The 19,848-nt window shown below is 34.7% G+C and overlaps 1 protein-coding gene across 3 annotated transcripts in view; it reads left to right on the top strand.

Moving 5' to 3' along the window:
- The window catches only part of LOC136024752 (uncharacterized), a 93,300-nt gene that overhangs the window by 8,131 nt on the left and 65,321 nt on the right, over positions 1-19,848 (top strand). For 2 of the 3 annotated variants that reach the window (XM_065700200.1, XM_065700197.1), the window contains exons 2-4: positions 6,120-6,228; positions 7,836-7,942; positions 15,767-16,110. In XM_065700200.1, the coding sequence (XP_065556272.1) occupies positions 16,097-16,110 (14 nt within the window). In that variant the 5' untranslated portion in view covers positions 6,120-6,228; positions 7,836-7,942; positions 15,767-16,096. Of the gene's footprint in view, positions 1-6,119; positions 6,229-7,835; positions 7,943-11,283; positions 11,511-15,766; positions 16,111-19,848 lie in introns of those variants that run through there. The other variant, XM_065700199.1, reaches the window with a different exon arrangement.

The raw sequence follows: 19,848 nt of genomic DNA on the forward strand, positions 1-19,848 counted from the left end.
GGGGGAAGCCATTTGCTTCAGATAATAAAATTGCCACATCAAAAAGAACTAAATGATCAGTATTTTCAACTGTGTGGAGAGCCAAGGCAGAATCAATATCCTCATTTTTATTTTTTATTTTCACATCCCAGAGAAATCTTGTGTTCATGCTGTTGTTCCCGTGGGAGCTGATGATTACCCTCCCCTGCAGAAAATATCCTCTGTGGAGAGTCCCCCCATGATAATTCTCTGGATACTTCTAAATCTTCATTGGAAGGGAAATTGAAAGTTTTACTCATCTGTTTAAGTCAGTGTCAATTGTATAGCATTGCTTATAGTACAGTCCCATAGGGGTTCAAAGTATTACTATTTCTTCATTTATTTTTTCCCAGAAGCACTTTATGTGGAAGGAGTGGCTGATCAAATTTTTTGAGGGGGCTCAGTCAATTAGAAATTTGAAAATTGTTTAAGATTTAGCCTGCTTTTCAATCAATTGCTACCAAATTTTGTAACTGACTACAGTGTCTTTAAGAAATTTTTATTTTGGAATTTTTTTTTTTTATAATTAAAGAAATTTTGAAGAAATTTTGTCTTTATAATTTTATTTTATTTTTATTTTTATTATCAGCAGTCCTTTTGAAACAGTCTTCACATAAATACAGCACTAGTTCTAAGGGGAGACAAACCACTTTTTCACTATACTTGGTGCTCTTATAAATAAATGAAAAAAACATGTATATGATATTGAGAAAAGTGATTTTCCAGTCAAAATCCATAAACTACAAAAGCTACTTTTGGTGAAACATCATACATTATGCAAAGATTATGGGTTTGAGGCAAGGATGTCAAAGAGGATTCAGCTGAATTTCTTTATAAAAGATCATATGGTTCAATTACATACCCTCTCTCTCCTAATGAACAAACCTAAGGCCAAAATTATATGTAGGCCTACTCATTACATTATAAGTAGCAAAACTTGCTTCCTGCTGCTTGTTTACTTTTAAATTAATAAGAAGAAAAAAGTTGTGCTATTGAAAATACAATGAGTATATAGATTTGGGCTAAATATTTGTGCATTGGCGGGGGGGGGGGGTAAGTGAAGCAAGGTGCATTTAGGAAAGATGTAAGTAAGTATTTTAGGATGTGTTTAAATAGTTTCCAGAACTTGGTAGTATTTTTTATGGATAGGGGAACCACTGAATACTTACCCTTAATTTTGCTCTAGTATGACATTTAGCATTGGTAAAACGATATGCTTTAAAACTTTGACTTTACCCACTGAGATCTCCAGACCCCAAATCCTAGCCTAGAGCCAAATCCAAGCAAGCCAAGAACCAAACATAGGTCTTTCAAATTTCTGAATCTGGAAATTTCAGAGATGAACTTGCACAGGAAGTGATGATTTGATTTAGATGGGGGATTGGGTGATTTTTCGAATGGCTTAGTTACTTCTCAGCTGTCTGATAATGATCCTATAAAAAAATTAACCCTGCTTTATTTATAAATGTAATTGGCAGTATTTTAAGCTCAATATTGAAAAGATTTACAACAATTACAGTAAAACATTGTGAGAAGATATTTTGAAGCATCCATCTCTGTTTCATTTTCCTCTAGAGGGCACTAACATTTGATGACCTACAGACTTAACAATCTTTAAGTGAAACCTTGCACAATGAACTTTAATCGCCTTTTGGATGCTGAGTGGAGTGACAAACCGTGGAGATTTGATTGGGATGCACCAGAATCTAATCAACTACGGATGCAACTGTCATCACAAGGAGTAACTCAACAGGATCAAAAGTCCTTATTTCACTCCAAGCTGTGATTTAAGGTAATGTAAGGTTAATCTCTAAACGTCCATTTCCTAATTACATTTGTAAGTGAAGGAAAAGGATATAATACATCTTCAAAAATTAGAAACTCCTAAATATTTTGAAAACAAAACAAAATCTCTGCTCAATAAAGTGCATTGCAATTAATCAGATTTGATTTTCATCACTGGCATCCAATGAAAAACTAAATAAAATCTGAATAAATCTTTGACTACATTACAGCAGAAATCTTGAATTAATTAAAACTTGCCATGGATACCAATCAGTTGGGAAAAATTGACACCTAGAGTTCGAAAATTACCTTCCTCTTTGTATTGTTGCTTAGAAAATTTTACCGTACACAAAAATGTTTTCTTTTGTGACTCAGGCTGTGGCCCACATACCCTGGTATGTGTTCCCAAAGGTATGTGTTCTCCTAGTACAGCATGCTAAAACTGACAACAATGGAAAAGAGTATAGTCTGACATGACTTATATGCACATACAAGATTTTTAAATGTGAGAAAAATATATACTTATATATTGTTTGAATTCACTTTATTCTGCTTGCAATAGACATTTTGTGGTACACGCTGATACAGACACAAATGTTTTACAAGTAGTGCTGACTTTGCATGAAATGTGACTAATTTTAGTTGTAATCCTTAGAACATTTTTGCAAATTTCTGTTTTTGGAACTATCACGTTATTTTCATATAGAAAATAATGTGAAGTCAGCATGGTATATGAATCCAAGATGTAAAGAATAGAACATTATTAATACTTATTAAGCATTTTAATTATAAATTAGAGAGTTTGAAGCTTTGATTAAATTGGAGTTTTTATTAAATCTTTGAAGCAAAAGTTAAAATCTCAATTCTTATTTTTCAGTGATTACATTTCTATTGTATTTGCAGATTTAGAGGGTGTAGTTGAAGCCACTCTCAAGCGTTTTAAGACAAAAACCACCTAATCTTTAACTGATAAGTTGATAAGAACCTTATATATTAGGAAAAAAAATGACCTGAACAAATGTTGGAAAACAGGAAGTGTAGAATATTTTTGCAATTTTGCCATTAATTAGGCTTACCTATTTTCTTGATGATAAAGTTCTGGCGTCTCTGGTGCGGAACTGGAAGTTTCAAAGGTGCTATATTAGCATAAATGTGAATGCAGAACATGTTATGAAGTCTAACATGTGGCCCCTAACAAGCAAACCTTCTTGGGCCAAGTAACTTTTTTACGGTTGTAATAGTGTTTTAGTATTAATTAAATGATTGATGATGATTGACTGCAATGAACTCCTGTTTTTCACGTTTTTTATATTAAAAATAAACACGGATTAAATATAAAAAAATATGCTGGGAATAAAGAATGAAGTTGAAATTTAAAACGAGCAACAGTTGTAAAGTTACTCAATAAACTATATTTCTTTTCCAATTTTTTTGGTGAAACTGCTCCCCTTGCACCCCCCCCCCAAATGACACCTATGCATACAGTATTTATTTGACAACCAAACCTCAATCATTTTAGTCACTTAGTGGGGAACTAGAACTGTAATTTCCGTTCGAGCAAGCCGTCTCCCAATCTTATGTGAACATTGTTACAATACAATCACCCTGACAAAAAAAAACGCATTCGTGATCTTTTTTCTGGCAAAATTACAAAAATCTACATTGTTGCAAATGGAAGCCAGAAACCCTTACAGTATAGTTCTCTGATATACCACAACTGATGGTGTGATTTCATTAAGATTAATTGACTGTTTTGGGGCGTTCCCGCCCTTTCTCAAAAATCAGACAAATTTTGTCAGGCTCGTAGCTGTTGTTGCGCATATGAAACCTGAGAAAATCTACATATCTAGAGTTGGCACAAAAAGTCAATTCATTTGATGCATCTATTGTTATAGAAATTCTATATTTTAGAGTTTCGGTTGCTATTTGGCCGAGTTGCTCCTTAGTTACAATTTTTTACCACGAACTATTTGATTAGCTAATAAGGCTTGAAATCCATTCCCAGAAAGACATCGTTGACGGGCATTGACATTAATTTAATGACAACTTCGTATAGGTATTTGTGATACCCATATTACAAGACTTCCACGATTTGAGCGGATCAGTTTTCTTGGAACTAAAGATTCCCTGCTGAAAATCTAGAGATCCGTGACAGATCCAGCTGTTGATAAAGCTTGCCTTGCATTGATTATTGAAACTTTGTCATGTGATACCAACAAACTTGCTAGATTCTTTGGTGGCTTCGTCACAATGACTGTCATGGCACTTGCATCTACTGATATAAATTCCAGGAAGGCCTAATCCATGTCTCTAGCTATTTTACTCTCAACTTGAAAATCGTCAGGGGCAATATACAATTTCTAGAAACGCAGATTGAGGTATGTGGCAATCATGACTAGTGAGATCCAAACAAGGCCTATAAGCCTAAAAGGTATTTTATCTAGCCAAGCCTTTTGAAGATTCTCAGCAAAATTTGACAGCCTGCCCTCACTAAACGTAGTTTGAGAACGTGCTATGTTATCTTATGGATTCAGCTGTGCATGCTTTATATAAGCATATATGAATCAGTATATTGAATAAATTATTCTTCTCCTCGGTGATTTGCAAAATAATTTTCTGCTGGACGGATTTTTTTTTCTGCTGGACGTTCTCATGTAGATACCAAGAAAAAACAAAATAATGTCGTTTTCGATATCGATATTTTGCGTTTCGATATCGATATTTGGTGTAATATATCGATATCCAATATCGCCCAACACTAAATTTGTAGGACATTTTAAGTTTTGTCTTTTCCCTGATGAATTTGAAAAAGTTGGCTTGTATAAAAGAGTGGAATTATTTTAAAGAATAATAATTATTGTTCTGAAGTGTTGTCAAACACTGGATCAATAGAAAAATTATTACAGGGCTGAAGTTCTTACTAACCAAGTTTTTTTTTACTCTAACTTCTTTTTTATTTTGCTCTATTTTATCTTTCTTGTATCAAGAGAATGTTGAACTATTTACCCCTGTTTCCAAATTTTTCTGGAAAAGTTGGGGGAGGTGGGCTTTAGGGTTGTCCTTGGCATGATCTAAAGGACAAGAGATACGGAGTAGCGCAATGGAAAGAATAAAATTAAATAAACATTTCATACAACAAAACTATAAAAGAAAAACGTCGAATTATTCGAATAAGAGGATGATGCGGCCCAGGGAATGATTGTGATGAAAGTAATCTACAAAAAATATCTATAGCAGCATGTATCAGTTATATTGCTCTGCATATGTCTAGCAGTACAGTAATGACCTTGAAAACCTATCATTTAAAGTCCATTTTAACGGCAATTAATGGTTGTTGATCTTCTAATATAATGCTGCTTCTCTTTCTGGTATCTGAATTTTGCCACAATCTCTTTGAGAACTTGATAGGCTTAAACCTGTTTAAGGTTTAAGGACTTCGTCCCATAAGGACTCATTAAGGCATTTATTGTCTGAAGTCTGAGCACCAGCCTTACAACAATTTATTTTTTTTTGCATTTTCACCTGACCGTTGACAGGGAAGTGATACAGAATATTGAAGTCTCAAGGGCAGCACAGGGAGGTACACATGCATTTATTCTTTTGGCGAGGGTGGTCAAAATGTAAAAGTGAATCAGCATTTACCACTCTTCTTCTATGGAATTTTATGTTTTTTATATGAATAGTTTTCAGTAACCAGTACATATTGACATTCGTTAGAGTCTGAAGTGATGAAGTGACAGGGAAGTGATACAGAATATTGAAGTCTGAAGGGCAGCACAGGGAGGTACACATACATTTATTCTTTTGGCGAGGGTGGTCAAAATATAAAAGTGAATCAGCATTTACCACTCTTCTTCTATGGAATTTTATGTTTTTTATATGAATAGTTTTCAGTAACCAGTACATATTGACATTCGTTTGAGATGTTGCTATTAAACAAATTATGCATTTTGGGATGGAAGGATTGCATCCAAGTTGCCATGTATAGCTGTGGTGAATGATGTGTAAATATCAGGTGATTTTTACTCTTTTTAATTTATGTTTTTGATTTTTGCACAAATTATCTTTTTATGAGAAAATACTAATTTAGGAAATTTCTGTCTGTGATTTTCAAGTTTTCTGTCTTAGTGGCAACATAAAATTGAAAAGTAAAAACAAAGAACTTTTGCTGTGTGGATTGATGTAAACAAAACTTAAAAACAACTCAATAACAGTTGCTTCAATTTTAGGGGAAATTTTCATCTTCCTGGCATATCTGCCAAAAGTCACCAACTTTTGCTTTTTTGCTTTTTGTGTACACTTATTTTTTCTTTCAGAATTTGAAAAAAAAGAAATGCTAAAGCAATCTACATGTGTTTTTGAAAGCATACCTCCACTAAGTGGGACTAGAAATAATCCCCATTGGCTGGGGCTGAAAGGACCAAGGTAATTTGTTACAGTAATTTACACTGCAAAGTAGTTATATATACTCAAAGAATTGGGGGGGGGGGGCTAGAATCCCAAAATTATAACTATTGAATACAAATTTGTATCAGTCTTGGAGAGCTTTGATATTCTTTTCATGAATAGGTCTAAGCACCTGTGCTTATCAAAATAATACAGATGGACACCAACAAGGAGGTCTAGAAGTAAATACATTTAAAGTATCTTTTGAAATTTTCGATGGAATTTTTTTTTAGTCTGGTTGTTCAGCCTCGAGAGTGAATTTATAATACTCAAAACCTAGTACTAGACACATCCCTACAGTTGCGTCAATTCGAGAAGATTTTCAATGAAATTGAAAATGTCATTTTCAATGAAAAGACAAAAAAAAAATATATTTTTTCGAAATCTAGGGGGAAGGGCATCCTCTAATTGATGCCACTGTAGCCTGTCGTCACAACTGAGCCCATAATATATCTATCTTACTACAGAGCTTGTGTGACAACAGACATTAAAAAGTTGTAGTTGTGAAGCAGTATGTAGTGGTGGCTGTGAAGGCTAGAGATTAGATAGTTTGGGTCTTTCTCCTAAAATTATAACTTAGAATAGTGAATTTTGATTAGTTTTCCCTTTGTCTCTAATAAAAATAGTATTAAATTCACAACTTAAATTCATGAAAGTATTCAATTCACTTTGTTATTATAAGCTGCAAAGACCAAATTGGGGTTTTAATGATAATAATAATAATTTATTGGTGTTCGCTCAGACAAAGATGGAAGAATTGTAGAGTACAAAATAAGGGAAAAAGAAGAAAAAACACAAATAAAACAGAAAACAACACAAATAAAACAGTAATTACAACACTTGCACTTATACAATACATGAACAGGTAAAAATGCCCACAAATTTTTAATTGCTCGTTTTGTAGTTATAGATTGAGAAAATGGTAACATTTTGATTTGGTCTACCATGCTGTGCAAAACCATAACTTAAGTGTTTCTCTTGTGAAGTAGGTATCCAAAATGTGAAGTATAAGTAATTGCAAAAAATAGACCAAACTTTAGATCTACCAGTTTTGGTTAAATCGTCCGACAAAGGCAATACGTAAACAAGGTTGGGAAGGGCTACAGGCAAACATAATCTTACCAAGACCTTTTTATCCAGGGTGTATTTTAAAGAAATTAGTTTGCTGTAACTCACATGTATACTCATTGTGATATTTTAAAGTATAAGCTGATGTGCGCTTATAATATTTTGACCAGAGGTTATAGGTAAGTACTTCAATAAATTACCTGTGAAGACTAGTCTAGAATTTGTTCAACTAAAACATAAGTGATGATTTACTTAATGGCACTGAATTCTAGGAACTCTCTCTTCTGAGATTTAACGCTGAGACTAATACTTTTATATTACTTTAATGTTTATCTTGTAATTTAGGAAATTGGTGTGGCTACAAACATTTAAAAAAAATGTGTTTTTGTACTGTGAGAAAGTGAATACTCCTAATGCTAATGAGCCTCATGGCTGTGTTCCTAGTGTGGTATATATTATAGCATTTCTATTTACCATGCATGTTTTCATAGAAGGGATTATTTATTTTTTTATTTTAGGAAATAGAAATCAAGGAATTCTTCTACAGCGGATGGTAATTCGTCATTAAAGACCACAAAAAGAAGAAGCCTCGTTTGTAGCTATGCCTATACAAAACAGAAAAACAGTGAGTTTAATTTAAAATAGATTATTTTAGCAGGCGAAAATTGCCAAACATAGTAAAACTGTCTTCCAAGACAACTGTTTTGCCATGTTTGGCAAATATTCACGTATTAAATGATCATAGGGCTGAAACTAATAAGGAACCACATGAAATTTTACGAATAAGTTCAAGGTTTATTTCGACATTCACAAATAAATAAATAAAATACAACACTTTCGCGCTGGGGAAAACCTATGAGGGTTTGTATTCGCGCGGAAGTCCACATATTTACTTACCTATAATAACAAATCCAATCTCTCCTAGTCATTAATACACATACTCTCCCTCCCCTTTTTATTCCTCCCAACCTTACCTTACCCCCCTGCCCACCCTTACCTTCCTAGCCCACCCTTACCTCCCTAGCCCCATCCTTACCTCCCGAACCTTCCCTTCTTCCCCTAATCACCCTGCCACCATAAAAAGTTCAACATTTATCCCCCCAAAAATAATCTTTTAATTTCCTTTTAAACTGAAGTACGTGTTCCGCCGCCCTAATGCTCATTGGTAGTCCATTCCATACACTTGGACCCAGGTGTTTCATTGAGAGTGAAGACGGGATACCATGACGTAAATGCACAACTATATCACTACTGTGCCTTGTTCCATAATTATGCAGATCACTATTCGTTTGGTAATAACTCTTAAAGACATCCGGGGCTAGGCCATTCATACACTGAAACACAAATACAGCACCCTGGTAATCTCTTATCTGACCAACATTAAGGAGCTTCTTCGACGTAAAGCAAGCACAGGTGTCATGCACATCCGGGACATGTCTACCTATTGTTCTAATAGCTTTATTTTGTAGAATTTGCTCTCTTCTATACTTGGATAAGAAGTTGCTGCTTCATAGGAGGCAGTTGTAGGAGGTATATGGATAAACCAACGAAACGCCGAAGTATGGGCGATTTTTGATGAAATAGCGTCAGTGTGACATCTCCATGACAGGTGGCAATCCAGATAATAACCAAGATAGCGGAGATGATCAACTTGCTGAATTGGTTTACCACATAAAGTTACGAATCCATGCACATCTAGCGGTGTACCAACTCTGCAGAACGTCATTAAAAATGTCTTGCGCTCATTTACGCACAGTAGACTTAATGAGGTAAAGACCTCTAGCCTTTCCAGCGCAAGATTGGCTTTTCTCACCAGTTCCTCCACAGATGAGGCAAACAATTAAGTCACATTTAGTTCTCTTGAATTTTTTTTTCTTATGATCAAATCTTTTGAATAAGCTTGTAACATTCATAAAAATATTCCTAGAAGAAAATGAAGACAAATGAGCACAAGCCCCTAGATTACCGGCTACAAAAAAAATTTCTCAGTTGGACATCTGTATTATGCACCCTTCGACTGTGGCCCAGTGCCACAGGACAAACGAGGAAAGGAACGCGCCGGTTAAATAAATTCCCACGAAGCATTTATGGATTCTCTTGTTGCTACAAATGCCCAAGGAGGAACAGTATGTTTTTTTTCTAGAGATTAAAGTTGAAATTTTTTTAGATTGAAGCTTTTTAGAGAGCAGCTTTAGATTTTAAAATGTTGTAAAAACTAGCATTTAAAGTTATTTTTCCTGTGTGAATTTTTGGTATATTATTTTACTGTAATCTTGCGGTTTTCATGCTTCAACATAAAAGACCAAGTTTTCTATCATCTTCCGGTTCAGCTTTTATCAATTTACTGAATTATATTTTTGGAATTTGCTTCGCGTTTAGTAAAAAATTGAAACCACTTTGGAAGGGCATGAACATTTGTGAAAATAGGAAATCTTTCCGATTTTTAAGCAAGTTTAGTCATTCTCGAAGATAAAGTCTAATTAGTATCTAATTAGTCTAATTGCTATTAAGGGTAAATCCATAGTCTAATTAGTATTCAAGTGAATGGATGGAAAAAAGTAGGCAGGCCGGCACTAGACCCTCAAGGTCCAAACTGGCGGTGGTAATCTCAGTTTCGTGGCCCTTCAGTCAGAAAATGCATTGGGGGGGGGGGGGGGGGTCGAGGGCCAGCGCCCTGTGCTTTCGCACACCCTTCCAGCTTACTTTACCCAGATTTCTCCAGATACCCATTTAGAGCTGGGTCGACTCTGGCTGAGCTTACAGTGTCACACCTCTGATCCTTGTCCCAAACCGAATAACCGGCCACACCAGGGAAGTGAATGGATAGGTTTTAAACTAATGAACACAATAACATGAGTATTACATGGGAACCGTTCCCAATAATATAAGATGGTACCAATAATATGAACACCTTTGGTGCATGATACAGAAGTAGACTTGCTGCAAAGCTGCATTGTTGTAACACAAGAGCATCAGCATTTCTTGTAAGGAGTCTTGAACGCTTTTTTTCACATCTTGTGTACTGGGTTGCCCCAAGTTGTGAGACACTGTAAATTCAGTCTTGTTTTTGGCATCCAACGCAGGCCTATTCATCTTTTCTGCTGTCAAGCTCTAATTACACAAAATCTTAAGTCCAAGGAAATTTCACTCCCAATCCATCATCAGCTTTGGGCCATTTTCCATTCTTTTATTTTATTTATTTATTCTGACGAAAGTGTTAAGTCTGGATCATCACGTGAGTGAAACTGAGCCCTGGTTTTCACAAATTGAGTGAAAATCAGCATTGCCGCTCTGTATCTTTATGACGATATATAGGCAAGTAGAAAGGATGCGAGATATGAGGTACATTTCTTTTGATGTCTGCTTATAATCATAAAGATGAGTATGGGAAGAACGGAGCCAAGACTATTCTTCTTCCAAATTTGAATTGATTGAAGATAGAAATTCAGGACCAGTAATAGGGTTGTACTGTTGTAGCACAGTGGATTGATGTTTTTCTTTGGGAATATGGGGCCCAAGGTTCGATCCCCGCCGCAGCAAGGTTGGGCGACAAGCTACTTGTCCCTGTAAAAAACACCCAGCAACTGAAACGTCGATTCGACGCCCTATGCGCCAGCAATGGCTCTGGAGGATCTTTATCCTTTATCCTTAATAGGGTTCACCGGTAGGTAGTAGATACCAGAAAAGACAAAAATAATATCGTTTTCGATATCGATATTTACGTTTCTATATCGATATTTGGTATAATATATCGACATCTAATATCGCCCGGCACTAAATTTGTAGGATATTTTAAGTTTTGTCTTTTCCGAGTGAAAACCACCATTTCCGCTGTGTCTTTATGATGATATAAAAGTATTTGTTGAAGATAGCTCGACAAGTTGTCTTCTTTCACAGGAATAATACTGGTTTTTCAACTTGTGGTAGAATGAGAGGATCATCACGTGCTCATGGAGGTGATAGAAGACGTGGCGGCCATGGAAAGAGGAGTGATGGTGTTGGCAGTGGCTCTGCATGCTATAATTGTGGTATGATGAAGGTCATGGATCCATGGAGTTTCCAAATACGCGGGCGCATGAGATGCTACACCTGTCAAGGAGAAGGCCACCAGTTGAGAGATTGTATTCAAGGACGTCAGGAGACTTTTCAACTGTCAAGGGAAAGGATATATATTAAAAGACTGCACAAAAAAGGTGGGGCATGAACAATGTATGATTCAAGGTTAAAATATGCATCTTGGAACTCAGGATTGATTAACAAATACAGTACAACCAATCCAGAAATTGTAATTTCCAAACGGTGTGAAAAAAAAAATACAGGCACCTATGGTTTAGAATTCTCATTTGATTTGTTGGTATTTCTTTTGGCTTGTCTCGTATTGGGCTTTCTTCTGTACTGTTCCTTATTTCGCAAGTGTAATTTTTTTTTCAATTTATCTTTTTCTTTCTTTTTGCAGAAGAATTAAATTAAATAAATGAAATTAAATTTTGGAATCAAATAAAAAATATCTGTGCTTTTAATGGAAAAGTGGGACTACAATATAAATCGAAGATTAAAATGACGTTCTAATTCCCAAAAAAGGTACTTACTGCCATTAGTTGGAACAGTACCGATTTATAAAATATTCATTTTATAATTTTTTTTTTCAAAAAGTTGTGTTAAGTACAAAACCGAACCTAATCCGTATTTGGCCATTTCCGAACACTGAAAGCCCAGCACAGCTACAATTTGATATTTTTGTCGATGATAAATTATAGCATTAGTATCTAGTAAATAAATTTCTGCATAAAATAAATTCAAGTCTGGGAACAACAAATCCCCTTCCCCTATTTAGAGAAATACATTTTTGCCTCCATCTAAATTTTTTCAAATTGACGCCACTGGTCTGGGCGCTGGCATATGAATAGTTGTTGAAGTACTTTGACTTTTCATTTTTTTTTTTTTTTTTTACCGCCAAATAGACCAAATATTTACCAAATAGATATCGTAATTATCGACACATAACTGTTTCATCTCATTGTACTGGTCTAAATAAAAACATGGTTAAATCCTTTTAGTCGCAACCTCAGAAACCATATGCCCAAGGACCACCATAGTCGCATACGTTTATCAGTAAAAGCCGAGATTTGTGGATATGTGGTTTCCTGAATTTTAATGCCTCATTTCTACTACAGAATAGAAAATAAAAATTAAAATGGGGAGATATTGGTCTGAAAAGCGAAAACTAATTTATTCCCAACTATTTGCTACCAATACTTTTTTTTGTCAGACTCACAATACAATTACGAAAATTTCTATTCCAAGGTTCCATATTTTCAATTCCACAAGAATTTTAATCCTTGAATGCTCATTGTGATTGGTGAATCTTATGGATTGTGCTTTAAAGTTTAACATAGCTCAACTTTCCGGATCGCGCACAAGTTACGCAACAGTTTGCGCACAATATACATTAGTCCTGGGTAATTTTTCTTTTCCGCAAGTTTGACTAAAATGTGACCTGATATTAGTCACGAAATTTACTACTTTGGGATTCTTACACTGAAGTACTGACCTGACAGAGAAACAGAGTCTTTATGTCAAAAATGTTGCGACTCATTACAATTTTCGTAACTTTTACTGGTTTTTATTTCTTACAAAAGGACCAATCACGTTTTAAAAAGATTGAGTTATTTGTCTCCCTAGAAATTTCACGCTCCTGTTCAGTCTAGATTTGCTGCTCAGCATTGGTATTTGATGCATGATACATAAGACCGCCTTAAGATATTATGTCACTAAAATAAACCAATAGAATTGAAGCACACTATATAAGACGAAAGTATAGGAAAGTAATCTCCTTTTTTCTGCTGACCCCTGAAATTTATATAGCCGATTTTAATGCAATCAAAGTGAAAAGTGGAATTTGATGTATCACCCCTTAGTATACGCAGCGTTTCTTCCTCTTCTTCTTATGATGCGTTATACAGGTGCTACATTTTTTCAGGTCGCCACAAAACTTGGGATTAGGATTAAATGACCATATTCTAGCTTAACACTATCGCGGCAATCGACTCCAATTGGTCACTCTTTTCCTCCACTATCATCACTATCTATATTATTCTTATAATTGACTCATCTGACTCAAGTTACGTATTTACCGGTAAAACATGAACATCAATGTATCTTCATTCTGAAACATCAATATATTTCATGGGACGGAAAATTCACCAGAATTTTCCGTCCCAAATTTGAAATTATTATTGAGGTATTTTGCCATTTCTAGGAAATGTTTCACCGTTAGACTACTGGGTCTATAAATAGTCTTCTAGAGGTAAATATATGCTGAAACATTGCATTTAAAATTTGTTCTTACATGCCGTCTAACTATAAAATTTAAAAAATATACCAATGAAATATTGAACTACTATAAATAAACTATACAGTAAACTATAATAGTATATTTTATAGTTATACTACCTATTGGATAGTATATTATTTATTTACATACTATACAGTGTTACCATATGTTATATACTATATATAAATATAGTATTCCATAAATATACTATAAAATTTAAAACCTAGAAAATCAAAAAAAAATTATATTGAAAAATATAATTGACTAGAATTTATTCTAGATGATATCAGCAGCACTACTTATCTCCTCGCCCAAAAAAAAAAAGAAAGAAAAAAAAAAAAATTGTCAGAAAATTCGTCAGAAGACAAAAGATTGTCTTCTGAAGTTTGTAAAAAAAGCATCTTGAGTGCATGAAATAATATTGATAGTTACGTAGCCAGCACCGACGTCGAAGAAGAGACGGCCAGTAGAAATTAGGCTGGTTCACATTGGCTATGTATCCATATTACACTAGTTTACTGAAAATCCATAAGAACGTCAATTTGACTCTGATTGATGGGTGATTTTTGGGTGACCAATCAGAGACCGCATTTTATCCGTATGTCAACTAGCATACAATACCGGAAGGAATGTGAAACAACAGTACATTACATATTGATGATTCACTAGTGTAGGGCCAGTTTTGACAGATTTTTGCTCCATAAATGTTGGCTCAAAACAACACCGCATTTGAATCTACTGTAAACCGAATTTACCACACATTTACAAATTTCCACTACAAATATTAACCTGTAAATCAACAATAAAGTCACCAAATATCGAAAAGGTTACGAATAGAAATGACGCTGACTCGATTTGTACAATCCTCTGATTGTTCCAAGTTTTAGTGTTGTGTTTTTTGTCTATTATTAACATTTTTCTTTCTCGCCGTAAAGCGTCATAACCTTTCAACTTTTGTTTAATTCACGGTTTAAATTATATTATTGTTATTATTATAATTTTCATTCATTTTAATTCAATTTTTCGTTCAATTGTAATTCATTCTTCTACAGTTATGGCATCACTTGAAATAGATAAAAGGTGCATTCTTTGGAGGTCGGAGGTTTGATATTCGGTGCATATTCGTGAATCTTTCAGAGCACCAAAAAGCCTTCATAAAATTGTTCACTTCTATGAAGTGTGCTTAAGAGATAAAGTTTAAAAAATTCAACAGACGTAGAAGCATAATATTTTCCTTCAAGTTCTGACTAAGGATTAAGCTCTGAATATCCTAGTATCTCCTATAATTTCCTCTGAATCTCTTCTCGTGTGAAAAAAGGCTATGACTGTTTTGAAGCTTTATATTTATATCTTTGTACAGTGTTGTGCGTATCAAGGCCTGGGCACAGAACTTCCACTTGTGAAAAAAGTGAAAAATGAGCACATTTTGCTGTGCTGCACAACAGCAATAGATGAAATCCCTTGCAAAGCTCGGATCCGTGGCCATAAATCGGATAGTCGAAGCATTGGTGTTGTGTTCTCTGTCTTTTATTAACATGTTTCGTTTTCTCGATGTACTCCGTCATTCCTTTTCAACTTTTGTTAAATTGACTGGTAAGAAACGAATTATTACTATTATGAGTATCCTATTTAGGCTTTTTGGCTATGGTGATTTCAATGGTGTATTTTTTGCTTCGATCCAACACTATTTGTAGGGTTTCAGCTAGGGTGTGTCCAAGATTTTTTTTTTTCGGGGGGAGACGGTACAGAAAACTTAAAAAATCACATCAGAAATTTGCTTATATTCATTTTTGTTACGTTTTTACAAATCAGGTGATTTTTTTTCGGTGGAGGGGGGGGGGGTCAATCTCTGTAACCTCCATGGATGCTATCTTGGGTTTAGGTTATTCTTTGAAATTCCCATAAATTTTTGTTTTGAATCAACATTTTGCTGTCAAGACTAATCGAGATAATAGTTACCATCCCTGAATCAGTTATAAATAGCATTTTTGACTCGATTGCAGCTACCGTTGCACCCATGATTATAATTCATTCACTCTTCTCTTACAATAGGTATTTTGGGAATCTAAATTTAAATAGTTAAATAGAAATAATAGAAGACTGTATTATTTGCAGATACGTCGCCATCTGTTTGAGAAGGATGAACAAAGGCTCACATAGAAAAGAAACTCTTCTTGGCACCCTTGTTGAGATTCCACGGCAAAATTTATTTCCATTGACAGGTTTGAGTGTCTGAATGGTACCCTGGCCATGTTCCCGGATAAAATGGGATTCTCCTCTGTAACCATGTACATCGGAATCGGAAATACATCGGGAATCGGAAATACATCAGAAATTGTTAAAGAAGGATGTTCGTGACGTGAACCCAGAGACAAGTCACCTTATTAACCTACTGTTTAGGGAAATTTCCCTATTTACAAGCAAGTTTAGATAATCCTCTAGAAAATGTATGTGAAGAGGTAAGCTCAGTAGCCGTATTTAACCACTCTCTCCTACTTAGGTGCTGACATATTCATGTCTTAAATTGTGCAATCCCTTAAAAGGTTGTTTCTCCTTCCTCCGTATAAGTTTTCCGTGATTTTATATAAATTTGCTGATTAGTTTAAATATATTTTCCGATTGCTTTTTAATAAATGTAATAGAAGGGAAACTAAGTAAAATTTTTCTGCTAACTGAGAAGTAAATAACGTCATTTTCTAGGCCATATCCAGGGAGGGCTCCGGGGTTTGACCTCCCTTCCTCCAAATTTTTGTCTTACTGGTAAAAACGCAGACTAACAACAATGCATATATACCAGTTTTTAATGTTTTTTTTATTACAACCCCCCCCCCCAGAAAAATAAATCCTGGTTGCACCCTCTTTGTCATTGTTACCAAAAAAGATCCGTAAATTCATGTTTTAAAGTTTGAAGTGGTATATGCCCTAAAATATTAATAATTCACTATATTTTAGGGTTGTGTCAGTCTAAAGTTTTTGACTAGAACCCTGATTTTGGTAGTTAAAAAAGAGATTAGTTTTAAAGAGGCTAGGCCAAAATATATTGGTCTTGTTAAAAATACACTATTTCCGTTTACAGTACATAGGAAGGTTTTGAATTGTAATTTAAAGGGGCTTTAAATTTTAAATACTTTTTCCAAATGTCTGATGAATTAGAATCATCGTAGTGTTTATAACCAAATATCATAACAATCATGATTATTACTAATTTGGATAAATCTTTGTAGTTATTTGAAGTTAAATTCAATAAAAGGATGCATAAACAGCAAAAAGAAAAGGTATAGACAAATTTGGGGCGAACTGTAAAAATATTTGTCAAGTTTTTTTATTCATGACAATCGTAGATAGCGCTGGCTATATGTATATGTTAGCTTGGTTAATGTTGACATTCACCGGTGAATGTCCGAAATACCTTTTTTCTCCTTGGATATAGTCAGCGTTGCCAGTCAACTATTTCAATTTAATGCAAGTATTGATGATGACAGTTTAGGTTAGACGAGGTTAGGTTGGTTCAGGTTAGCTTAAAATAGGTTTATAACCCCTCTGAAATTTAGAACCAAATTTAACCGAACCTAATTCAACTTAACATAACCTAAACTAACATAATCTAACCTAACAATAACTTTTACTATCATAGCTTGCATAAGATTGAAAAAGCTGACTCGCAAAGCTAATTGAATCCAAGTAGAGATAAATGAGTTTCAAACATTCACCGGTGAATGTCGACATTAACCAGGTTTCGGACATTCACAGTAACATATATAAATAAAGTTGCCCCACGGGAGTACTGGCTTTCTAAAAACACAGCTTCCCCTTAATTCTTGGGATGGCGCAGTGTGTTTGAACTTAGCTTGGTAATGCGGGACCTAGATCTTTGAATCCGGCTGTAGCGACACACCGCGGGGTTGACGCGAAACTTTAGTAGTCAAGAAGCGACGCTAATCCCATTACTTACTCATTTACTTTCTAATAACGTCCTCGGCGAATAAAACAAATTGTAAAGAGACTTAATGGTCATAATACACGTTAAAATGTCAAAATCTTGCGAAAATAGGGAAATTTCCCTATTTACAAGCAAGTTTAGATAATCCTCTAGAAAACATGGTTGCCACATGCCCTTGCTTAGAAGGTGCTATTTTTTTTGGAAAACATGGTTTCATGTGTGTGCTACTCGAAGTTTTCGCTAAGCATGCAAATTTCGCCTAATACTACTTGGAATTGCTCAATTAGCTGTTATGATAAGTTCAGTAGCAGCACTGTACTATGTGGCACCCCAGGGCTGCATCTGGCAATCCTGCTAGAAAAGTTCTAAGCGTTTTCATAATTCAGGTGAATCAATGGATCGGACTGTAATAAATTTAGTGTCATGAGTACATTCTGCTGTGGGTATAAATTACGGCTGTAGGCTTTTCACAAAAATACATATTTCAGAGAAAATATAAACCTTTTATATACCCAGAGCCGTTCCTAGGTTTGGTGGTGCCCGCGGAAAAATTAACTACAGCGCCCACTCCTGACTCAAATGAGTAAAGCTTAAGAACCTATTATTTCCAGCTTAGCTTGTCCAGGTACCACCCTTTGAGTAGCTATGTCCAAACGGCCTTGTAAAGCTCAAAGGATGGCACAAAATTTTTTAAAATAGAATAGGGAGAAAGTCGAAAAGCATTGGAAAAAAGTTAGAAAAAGTCGAAAGTTAAAAAACGAAACAAAGCAGAAGCGAAAACAGCAAAACAAAATACATTTAAACGATTTCTCTTCTGTAACGTTATTAAGTTCAAAATTCGTGATACTTTCAGGAATGAATATCAATATATATCAAACTGTCAATCTACGTTCCTCTTGGTTATTCTGAAGGTTTCCTCTCTTTTTTGCGAATATTGTGACAAATAAAACATATGGATCTGCATAAAAAATGTTTTCAGTAAAATGCGAATGACGTCATGGCCTTTAGAAGACATAGTGAGCGTTAACCCTTCTCCTGTTTGTGGTAGTTTCTGTTCGTTTAATAATAATAGTAATAGTTTATTTCTTACCCACAACAACACTATAAAAGTTTTAAAATGTGGAGTACAAACAATTAAATACACACAAAAAAAGCAAAACATACAAAAAATGAAAAGTAATGACAATTTGAAATTTGACCTGATAGTTTTTTGTAATGTGTGTTCGTTTTTGGTTTAATTTATTTATTGATTGTGAGTTAAGATTGTTTTACGCTTCCATAAATGTTTGAATTTATTTCTGCTCGTCTTTGATTTAATGTAGCTCTTAACTTTCCTTTGAAAAACTTCTTTTGTGAAAAAAGTCTAATACTACAAAATACAGAATTGTAATTAAGAACAAAATTATTTGCATATATCTTTATACCCTTCGGAATCAAGAGAGCAGAAATCAAAAGTGCAATAACCAAAACCGTAGAAAAAAAGAGTTGAGGTGTTGCCTATTCAAAAGTAAAAAGTAAACGTGAAACACAAAACTTAGTCATCTGCAAATACTTAGGATTTGTTTCTATCGTTCTCTAAGAAAAAGATAATTTTTTAAGAAAAATAAATTTTATAAGCTAGATCTGTTAATGAATAGATCTGAAACTGAGGAATCCAATGATATAAGGATTTTGCCCTTTTGACGGAGTTGTAGTCTTAGAGTTGTAGGCTTGTCGGAAAATCTTATGTTGCGTAGAGAACATAAACGTTAAGTAAAGTACTCTCTCTTTACTGATAGATCAACATTAGTTTCCTTTTTAGGCTCACTACATAGAGGCTCGCTTTGGTATTCTGTAAATTGACCAATTTTTGTACAAAAATTGGCCAATGTACCTTTTGAGGCTGTCTCCTTTTGAGGCTCACTATATAGAGGCTCGCTTTTGGGTCTCGCTTTGGTATTCTGTACATTGGCCAATTTTCCTTTTGAGGCTCACTACATAGAGGCTCATTTTTGGGTCTCCCTTTGGTATTCTGTGTATTGGCCAATTTTTATACAAAAATTTGCCAATGTACCTTTTGAGGCTCAGTACATAGAGGCTCCCTTTTGGGTCTCGCTTTGGTATTCTGTACATTGGCCAATTTTGTACAAAAATTGGCCAATGTACCTTTTGAGGCTGTCTCCTTTTGAGGGTCACTACATAGAGGCTCGCTTTTGGGTCTCGCTTTGGTATTCTGTACATTGACCAATTTTTATACAAAAATTGGCCAATACACCTT

This window comes from Artemia franciscana, chromosome 3 (genome assembly GCF_032884065.1).
Source record: "Artemia franciscana chromosome 3, ASM3288406v1, whole genome shotgun sequence".
NCBI classification, from domain to species: Eukaryota; Metazoa; Arthropoda; class Branchiopoda; order Anostraca; family Artemiidae; genus Artemia; species Artemia franciscana.